The 10,606-nt window shown below is 34.0% G+C and overlaps 1 protein-coding gene across 1 annotated transcript; it reads left to right on the top strand.

The window, feature by feature from the left end:
* The first annotated feature begins 1,653 nt into the window (after positions 1–1,653).
* LOC134230362 (cyclin-H-like) lies at positions 1,654–9,917 on the top strand. The gene is made up of 11 exons (XM_062712121.1): positions 1,654–1,698; positions 2,109–2,236; positions 2,561–2,683; positions 3,115–3,188; positions 3,886–4,087; positions 4,932–5,039; positions 5,714–5,769; positions 7,869–7,939; positions 8,306–8,417; positions 9,230–9,305; positions 9,637–9,917. Exons 2-11 carry the CDS (start codon positions 2,120–2,122, stop codon positions 9,670–9,672), a joined length of 975 nt encoding a protein of 324 aa, XP_062568105.1. The 5' UTR covers positions 1,654–1,698; positions 2,109–2,119; the 3' UTR covers positions 9,673–9,917.
* Positions 9,918–10,606: the final 689 nt, after the last annotated feature.

Raw genomic sequence — 10,606 nt, 5'->3', positions numbered from 1 at the left:
ATCGCTGTGTTTGGTCAATTTAGAGCAAAACATGTAATTCCATTGTTTGGTTATCTGTCGGTGGGGTGAGGCATGACTGAGTTTGATTACTTCACATTGTGCTGAATAATTACCAAACTATTATCATGTTAGCCAGAACTGGACTTCTTTGTCATTTCATTCAAAGAGTAACTGTTTTAACTGTCATACATAGCCCCAAAACTTTCAGAACTTTGATTGCAATTGCGCAGAAAAAGCCATTTCTTCAAGAGGGAATTTTTCATGAATTGTTTTCAGATGAGTTCAAAGCTGAAAATGATCACTGCATCAAAAGGATAGTTTTTGCACATCCTGAGAAAAATGCTTTTTTATAGAAATAAATTCATTTGGTAGCTAAATCAAGCTACCTGAGGTAGGTAAATAAAGCTACGTAGGTAATTCTACCTACGTAGCTAAATGTACTGATTGTACTGGACCTGGTAAATGGTTCCGTGATTACAACTTTTGAATTGCACGAAATAAGGGACACTGTTTTTTTTTTTTTTTTTTTTTTTTTTTGCTTACCAAAACTAATAGGACAAGGGCTCGCCGTCTAGAACATATGTTTCACGGTATACCGTCTAACGTGAAAGTAAGATCACGTTGAGGGAAACCAAAAAATTTCTACTTTCACTTTTGGTTTTTAAAGGCAACTCAAACGCTGAAATGTCGTACAGTGCAACCATCATGATCAGCCATTCAGCCTTTAGTCACTATATTTTTTAATATTTTGATTTGATGCCAATGAAATGCTTTTTAAGGAAGTTTAAACATACTTGAAGTAAGGTTCACAAGTACCCCTTAAATTAACAGAATTCTTAGAAGTTTTTTTCGAGTCATTTTACGTACAATTGATTTCAATTGAACGCATGCGAACCAAAAACAAAATTCGAAGAGAAGTTGATTACAGAGATGGCAACTAGATAATTTAATGTGCACTAATATGTTTTACGGTGTGACCGTTGGGGCGAGCGCAGTTTATTTACTATCATAAACCTACAAATGTACTGTCTATCATTCAAGAAAAAGAAAGCAAGATGAATAAAACAAAACAACAAAAAGAAATCATTTCCCAAGCATCGGGATCGAGATTCGAAAATTCTCGGAAGTTTCCGACAAAATCGGAAATACCCGAACCGTTGAAGTGACGAAAGTCTGACGTCAAAATGAGATAAAAAGTTCTGTTGACTTAGAACGCAAACTCTAGTTTTATGGAAAAGAGATTACATTAAATCGTTCTTTTCATGTAAATTGTTGCTATGTTTTAGCCGAGTTTCACGGAAGCAACCGACATAACTTCGTCAAAATTCGAAAGTTTCCGGTGACGTCATTTGTATCATTTCCGAAGGGCAAGGTGAAGGCCGGTGTTGTGGCATGGGGGTATTTTTTTGAATCAAGTAAGGCAAAATCATTTCGTTAAGATTTCGGTAAGAAACAATGTTCCTTTAATTTTTTTTTTACTATTTTTGATTTATTCGCGCAAAGGTCATTGGGTAGTGCGGGAATTCTGGGAAGGTTTCACAGAGAAATTTCGCTGACGTATGTACAGATTTCAATCCGAATTTCCTCTGTTCATACACGTTAGTCTATTGAGCTCGCTTTGCGAGCGTCGCTTCGCGACGCTCGCTGCGCTCGCTATGAACAAATCATAGTATCATCTACCTAATATGTAAATTAAAGGTGGGTGTCAGAATCAAGTGAAACCTCGTATGTTTTAACGTTACAAACTTACAAGTCACATTTGCAAATTTGTGCCAGTGTGGATCTGATGTTGAAATAGTTAGAATAATCTAACTGTGTCTCGGTTCAAGTCAGTAGGACATTTATCATTTTAACGATAGAACATTCTATCTAATGTTGAAAGTAGTCAGGTAGTTGAAACAGAAAGTGATAAAAAGTCTGCTCCACATAACTGTACTCGGCTGTAGATTTGCAGCCTAGCATGTTCCACTGGATGATTCTTGTTTTTATTCTCATAATTTCAAACAATCTACTTTTCCCTGGGGTAGGAAATTAGGGAAACTTTAACTACAAATATGCTTGTCAAAATGAGATGTACCAGCAATCTTTTAAATTTTTTTTTTATTTAGAGGTGTTGACAATGTTTGCGACGAGCAGTCAGTTTAAACACTGGATGTTCAGTAATGAGGCGGAGCTTCAGTCCCTCAGACAGGAGGCTAATGAGAGATACGTAGAGGAGTATGGGGCCAAAATGTCGGTAAAGATTTCATTTAACTCTGTTTATCACTTGATAATTGATCTATGTAATTTAGGAAATTTGCACTTGTACATGCTGCTTAAACATGTTCATGTTGACGGAGCTGGTAATATCAACTAGGATGTTTATTGTCGAATGAAAAGCCTGTTAATTTTGCATTGTTCTTTTATAGACTTGTTCATTAAAGGAGTAAAAAGTTAACTAAGTTGAGGATGCATAAGTTCTTCTCAAAATATTATCAATTAGCTAGAACATTTACTAAAGTTTAATTTATTGATTATGATTCATGAGTAACATTTATCTCATTATTTATTCTGATTCCAGCCGGATCAGAGGAAAGCCTATTTTTTGACACCCTCTGAGGAGAGACATCTTTGCCGCCATTTTGAATACGTCCTTAAGGAGTTCTGTAGTCGGTTCCAGCCTCCTATGCCTAAATATGTCTTGGTAATGCTTAATTCTCATCTTTATTCTGTAATGATGAAGACAGTCCTTCAACCCAGAAATTTCTTGACAAGCATAAAAAATGTAACCTCCTTTACCAAACATGAAAAACCTATTTCATGGTGGTGATGGTGGTAGTGGACCCCCCCCCCCCCCCCCCCCCCCCCCCTCTAGATTTCTGCATGGAATTAATTGCCATTGTCTTTGTAAACGTTAACTCAATATTTAATTATAGAGAGGATATATAAAGAATTTCAATTGTAGACTCAGTTCATTTTCATATAGATCTGCAATGCAACATGTTCACTATGAAGAGAAGCATCAGACGAGTTAGAAAAAGAACAACCATATACTTATAGTATTTTGTATACACAATTTTTTACAAACACATGGATACTTATTTATCCATTTAAACACCATGTCATATATTTCAGGGTACTGCTCTTTGTTATTTCAAGCGATTCTACATTAACTCCTCGGCTATGGACTATCATCCTAAGGATGTCATGTAAGAGATATTGATGTACCAGGGTAATAGAAATTGATTTCACAATTTATAGATTGGTTTATACTTACAGGCTATATATAACCTATAGATTCTCTAACACTTTATATTAGAATTTTTAAGCTGCAGTGCAGTTAACATTTATTTGTTCAATGGCACAAGATTTCACAATTTTTGCAAAAAAATTTATTCTATATAACTAGAAATATCTCCACCAGTAGATTTAAGTAACAGGAGCTAGGCCTCCTGTGTCAATTTTAATAGAACTTACCCACTGATATCAGACACAAAGACAGCCGCATGAGATTTACATGCATATTAGGCCTCCTTAGCTTCTTAACCTTCACTTAGTGATATTCACATTCTGGTTGAATAACTGTAAACCAAGTTTTATTCGCGTGTGAGAAATAGCAGTGAGTTCTGCGACCAACTTTAACTCACAAATATTATTCGCTGGGAACCCATTATTTTGCTTGTATTTGTAGAGAATGTTTCCTTATTCGCAAACATTAATTGTTGCAAATTGATTTCAAACTGATCGCGAATAAAAAATGAAGTGAATAATAGTTGGTTTACAGTACATGTATTTAGAAATCAATTCACCTAATTTTTAAAGAGTTAACAATGAGAAAACAAGTAGAAATGTTAATATTTGCTGACCATATCAATTAATACAGTATGTTTATTATTTTAAATGTAGGTTGACCTGTGTGTACCTGGCCAGTAAGGTAGAAGAGTTCAATGTGTCAATCAATCTGTTTGTGGGGAACCTGAAGGGGGACCGGGAAAAGTTCGCCAACATCATCCTGACCTTTGAACTCTTGTTGATGGACAAACTCAACTACCATCTACTGGTTCATAATCCCTACAGACCATTGGAGGGACTATTTATAGACCTAAAGGTTAGAGGTCAAGTGCATTGATCTTGTCAGGTTTTTTTTCAAAAAGCTACATGTACGTACCAGTTTACTTGGTTTTTGCTAAATATGTCATTTTAAGACAGTGATAAACTAAGTAAACGCAAAATTAAAATTGAAGATGAACAAAACGAAAGGAAATTCTCAGGGGCTCAAATAGATTTTTTAAGGCACTTGTCCAAGGGCAAGTGCATGGTCAAAATTCACTTGCCCTACCTGAATTTTTGCTTGCCCTGACATGAGCTAATACTGAATTCTTATATATTTAATAACAAGAGGAAGACAAATACTAAGTAGATCATAAAAGCCCCTATGATTAGCTTTAAATCTATGGGTTACATTTTGATTTTACTTTTGATAAGTTACTTGCCCACGGGCAAGTGGTTGATAAAATCCACTTGCCCACCCCTGAAATTCACTATCCCCGGGCATCGGGCAATGGGATTTGTCATCCCCTGATTCTCCATTATTATTTTTAAGAATCTGCAGTAAGAAACCTTTTAACATTTATTATTTAGTATTCATGTACCTCCTGCATGTATGTGTCAAATATTTTAAAAAGGTCATCCAGTCAGGAAAATATTTGAGTGCATTTGCGAACAGTTCACTTTACACTTGCATTAAGTAGAACAAAAACTGGTATAAATTCATGAAATATTTAAAACTGTTCATATGACTATGAATAAATAGATATTAAATCAGATAATTTTGTCTGTGAATTGTAATGATTACATGGACCAGAAATGAGATTTCTAGATCAATGCTGTAAATGATAATAATGTGGAATTATTTTTGTACAAACAACAAAAATGATCTTTCTCTTGTTTAGACCCGATTCCGTGTCCTTGAGAATCCAGAGAAGCTGCGTAAAGGAGCGGAGGATTTCCTGGAGAAATCTCTGATGACGGACGTTTGCTTGTTGTTTGCTCCTTCTCAGGTAAACCCACAATTGGCTTAATGTACATCTAACTGAGAAATGATTTCAGTGCCAGATAAAACAAACTCGTTTGTAAATATGTGTATTTATATACTGTAAGTCGTTTTAATTTCACAGTGTTAGAATTTCACGATTTCTCAAAAAGTACCAATCGCAATGGTTTAAATTTCATGCTGCAAGAAATTAATCTTATATTTTGCATTTAACGTTTCTAAAACTTGTGATAGCATTCACGATGGGTTTCATTTCACGGAAAAATTATAAATGGCAAACGTAGTGAAATTAAAACCACCGTGATTATTTGCCAATCTAAAGTATATTTTACATTTACATTTATCGTTATTAATATATGCCACTTTAATTGTAATTTTAAAAGTTAGTAATAAATGTTAAATTAAATGAAAGAGAATACTGTACAAGTGCAGTCAAATCTTATTATTTTGAACTCTTTGGAAATGAGAAAAATCTAAGGTTTTGAGATATTGAGAATGAAATTTCCAATACTTAGAGAAAAAGTGCCTTGGACTTCCAAATCACATATGTATCCAAAGCATTTGAGATATCCATGTTCAAGATACTGGAGTTCAGCTGTAGAATATTACCATAAATTTCCACACTAAAGAAATAATAATACATTGTATGTGTTTATAAATGAACTGTGGATTCTATTGTAGATTGCCTTAACTGCTGTCTTAGTCAGTGCGGCTAAAGAGAAGGCCAACTTAGACAGGTATGTGTAAATATATAGATGGTTCCACTCTTCGCTATGTTACATTAAAATTTAGCTTATGATATGTGTACTAGAATCTGCCAAAGTAAGCATCATTCTACAGGCACTGTATAAAATGTCAACAGAGCTGTGGAAAACTTTTTCAGATAGCCAGTCATTCGGACCGGCAAGAAGACAAAATTTGCCGGTCTGAAGTGATTTTTGCCGGTCCGAAATAGTTAGTTGCAAAATTATAAAGAAAAACATTACATTCATTTTCTCAAGTACACTTTACATAATAAAACATTTTTAAAAAGTCTCCATTTCCAGGTCCATCCTCCTCCGTTTTCGTTTTTTTGCATTTAAAACAATACTAGATTTCATAACTTTTTGGCAGATAACAATGATAATTGTGCATATTAAACGTAATTTTTTAAAAACATTAATGCATCTGGGAATTGTATTTTGCCTCGAAAATGAGTCTAAGAAACTCTGTGCATCGATAATAAAGATACCAACATCATGAACATGATCGATGAAAAAAACGAAATCTGGGACAGTCGGAACGACGGAAGTACTATAGGTTTACCGCTTTACTCAACTGTGTTTGAATTTTTTCTGTCAAAATGTTTTACATACCCAGCTATTTAGCATGTCTTATCTTTTTTTTTATGTTTTTACCTAATTCTGTCCCATTTGTAAATCTAAAAGATCATGCGAGACGATGCTGGTTTCGCTTTCATTTCCTATAGCCTCGATCTCGTGCAAAGGAAAAAGTATTGCGCAATCGTTTATAAGGTACGGTAACTAAGCTGGGAAGTGTGCCGATGATAGGCCTAAATCAAAATGGAAATTCAAAAACCTTTAACAAAGAAAGAGGTCGGTCATTTGGACCGACATCGATAGCAATTTTACCGGTCACAGGCATTTTTTGCGGGTCTTGCCGGCATGACCGGCAGTTTTCCACAGCTCTGGTCAAAAGTAGATACATGTATGTTGTTTTGTGAAGTCAATTTAAGAACCCTGAGTCAAGATGGATAACTCTGTATCTAAACTAAATGTTATATGAGTATGATTGGCTATGTACTCTTTGGCATAACTAAGTTTTAAGGTTTTCATCATTTATCTAGGTGAAAACACAATTGATCAAGGAATAAAGTTTTTTGGCACTTAAATGAAATAAACAATATCAAATTTAAGTTTATCAGGAGCCCACTGGGCCAGGATATTTTGATATATGTGACAGTCCAAGGGAAGTAATTGTAATTTATGTAACATATGTTTAGTCATAAATAAACTCTGTTCTTTTTTTTTTTTTTGATTAGCTCAGGGTATAAAAATAGAATAATAAAATTTAGCTTATCAATAATACTAATGTTTAATCTGCTGAATCGCCCCGTGGGGATCTGGGTTAGAATAGGTCCTCAGTACCCCCTTGCTTGTCGTAAAAGGCGACTAAATGGGGCGGTCCTTTTAAACCGAGCCCCCGTGTCACAGCAGGTGTGGCACGATAAAGATCCCTCCCTGCTCAAAGGCCGTAAGTGCCGTGCATAGCCCTAAATTTGCAGCCCTTCACCGGCAATGGTGACGTCTCCGTATCAGTGAAATATTCTGGAGAGGGACGTTAAACAATATTCAATAATAATAATAATCTGCTGAATCTTACCATAATAGATTAGAATTTGTATATGAACAGAAATCTATCTTCCTATCTTTGTTAATATGGGAATTTATGTTGCAGCAGTCACAGAAAAAAAAAACAGCTGCAACAGTAATTCCCATAAAAGTATTTTATTGTTTAAATTTATGCATTGCTAATAGTACATGTACCAAGTTCTATGAGGTCAGTCTTGTGTTATTTTTTCATAATGAGGATTCTCTTTCTCTTGTACTTGCATTTATGAACAGTAAGTATGTCTTCCTTTCTTTGTTAGTGTGGGAAATTTACGGTGCAGATATTGCAGAAAAAAAATTATTTATGCATTTTTTCTACAAAAACTGCAACATTAATTCCAAAACTAACCATCAAAGAAAGGATTTTGTTGTTTAAATTTAGCAATGCTATAAGTACATGTACCAAGTTTTATTAGGTCTGTCTTGTATGTTATTTTTATTATAAGGTACGTCACTGAAACACTGCTGAAAGGCATGTCATCTGAAGAAATTAAGAAACTACAGGTACAGATCAAAAGTAAGTACATGTCTGTATAAAATGAATATTTCAAAGAACTACAGGTTCATATCAAAAGTAAGTAGCACTACATGTTCTGTACAGAGTGTAGCTTTTAAAAAACTACTGGGGAATATGTCTACATGTATGATGGACTTATGTCTCATCCAGGGGGAATTCAATTTTGAGTCAAAAACTGAGTGAAAAATATATCATCCTGTTAAGAGCGTAACCTTAATTGAAAATATTTTTCAAAAATCCCAAAAACTTTAATAAGTGTGACCTGTGATCTTGGTGATACATCAGTAGACTTGCAGGCTTTGATATTACAGGCATTGAATCAATGTAATTTTTGGAACAATTAATTTAATTGGTTTAATTTTGCAGAGCTAAGACACATGGTGAAGTCTCAGGAACAGATACCGCGGGAACAAATGGCTCAACTACAGAGGAAACTGGACCAGTGTCGCAACCAGGAAAATAACCCAGAAAGTGAAGTGTAAGTATCTGTTATTGTATAGGGAGAGGGACCTTTAAGTGTCCCCAAATAGAAACATTGCACCGAGAGAATGAAGTGTATCCCAGAAATAATACTGTTTAAGCATGATAGGTGGAAATTTTAGCGAGACGCAAATTTTGCGGTTTTTTCCTAAAAACTGGTATTTTATTCTTAGCAAGATGTAATTTTAGCGATTTTGAAATGCTCATTAAAGAAGCTGTTACAAATAAAACACAATTACTTTTTAGCAATATTCAATTTTAGCGATCTCGCACCTTTGCTTATAATGCCAAAATTAAATCAATGCTAAAACATCTACCTATATGGTATTTATATAGGGACAGTGAAGTGTAAGTATCCTAAAATAGATTAGACAGTGAAATGAAAGTATCTCAAAATAGAAACATTGTACGGAGGGAATGAAATCAAGGCAATTATCCAGAAATAATGATATTGTATAGGAAGAGATCCAGAAATAATGATATTGTATAGGGAGAGTGAAGTGTAGGTATCTAAATACAGAAATATTGTGTAGGGTGAGTAAAATTTAACTGAACACAAAATCCTTGGGAAGCAGGAAAAAGGACAGAACAAATAACCATTGAGGAGTCGCACTGTAATTAGTTAGCTTTCTGTCTCTAATACTGTATAATTTGCAACATTATTAGGGTGAAGTCTTAACTAACTTGATTTTTTGTGAATAGTTTCCTACACGTTTTTGAATGTAACATTATAAATGTTCATTGGAACTCATTATCAGAAACAGGAAAAAAGAAGATGGACAAATTATGCTTTATTTTTCGATCTTTCAGGTATAAAAGAAAACTACAGGAAATGCTGGATGAGGATGAGGAAATTCAGACTAAGAAGAGAAAGAAAATAAGTGAAGTAAGCATTAAAATAGTTTTGTACAACTGAAGATTTCTAGTTTAATTTCTCTAGAATGACTTGATGAGCTTTAATTTTAAAAGATTCAATATCTTTGTTTGGCTTAGATTTAGATGTTTCCTAAATAGGCAATATAAAAGGTCGGCAAAGCCAATAAAAGTACATGTGAAAATATTTTTGTTTTCAAAATCTTTTCAAAAACAAGAATCCTACATGTATTACTTGATATGTGAAAATTCAAATATACCAGTATTACATTTGGTAAAAATTGGACAGAGAATATGGTTATAGAATTCACTTCAATTCCTATTCTTTTCATAATTTATTATAGGAGCAAAGAAAGAGAGATGAAGAGCTACTCTCTTGATAAACACTATGTTTCTACATTTGTGGTGGTGAACTATTTTTACCAGTGAGACTAGCGGTACATCAGTGTTCAAATCTGTGCAAATACATGAATCTCAGTTTCTGAGGGAGATGCATTTTAAAGTATCTATGGAGAATGTGTTGTGTTTTAGGGAAAAACTGTTAAAAGTGTACCTTTGTTTTGACATATATGTGCTTTGTATAAAGAAATTGTTAAACGATATTAAAAGTTGCTTTAAACGCAAATGATCTAAGACGTCCTGATTCAATTTCATATCAGATTGTTCAGTAGAATAGGAAAGTTTATTGAATGAAAGGAGAAGCAAGAACATTTATATAACATGTACAGCCTTTACAGAATAAGTGTTCTCAATGCATAATGGGTGATCCATTCACTGAAGATACAAAATATGGCTTTCATTTAATTGCCAAGCACATAGTCAATCATACAGAAATAATGACTAGAAAGGGGGACCTTCATCCTTAGGACTTTCACAATATATTGATCTGGATAGCTTTTCTATAAAAAGTGCTCTTGCATAATTTGATTGCATTGAAAAAGTTTGATGATTTGGAATACAACTATTGTATTTATTTGTAGCATATTGTTTTATTGAATAAACCAAGGAATTTTGGCTGAATTCAGTTTTGACTTTGCTAAGAATTGTGAAATCATGGTACTTTTGCAATTAAAAAAAAAAGTACAAATGTGCATACCACTGATGAGCCTCAGTTTACAGAGAATGCTTTTGATTAAATAGGAAATAAATTCCTGATCCGTGCAGGTTTAACCGCTTGGACATAGATAACGGATTTCCTATTTAATCAAAAGAATGTACCTTTTGACCTCAGATTAAAATAGCTGCAATAATGTAGCGCAATCCCTCTATTTTATTTTGGGGGGGGGGGGTGTAGCCGTCTCCCAAAAATATCAG

The sequence above is a fragment of the Saccostrea cucullata genome, unplaced genomic scaffold (assembly GCF_032062105.1).
Source record: "Saccostrea cucullata isolate Sc308-1 unplaced genomic scaffold, CSIRO_AGI_Scuc_v1 ctg4820, whole genome shotgun sequence".
In the NCBI taxonomy this organism is placed as follows: Eukaryota; Metazoa; Mollusca; class Bivalvia; order Ostreida; family Ostreidae; genus Saccostrea; species Saccostrea cuccullata.
Note: the sequence above shows the minus strand (reverse complement) of the source record. Positions and strands in the feature narration are given on the sequence as shown.

Excerpts from the sequence above, each read along its gene's own strand:
- LOC134230362 (XM_062712121.1), top strand. The coding sequence starts at position 2,120 with ATGTTTGCGACGAGCAGTCAGTTTAAACACTGGATGTTCAGTAATGAG. Across the intron at positions 2,237-2,560 it reads AGTATGGGGCCAAAATGTCG|CCGGATCAGAGGAAAGCCTA; the intron begins GTAAAGATTTCA and ends TTCTGATTCCAG. Across the intron at positions 2,684-3,114 it reads CTATGCCTAAATATGTCTTG|GGTACTGCTCTTTGTTATTT; the intron begins GTAATGCTTAAT and ends CATATATTTCAG.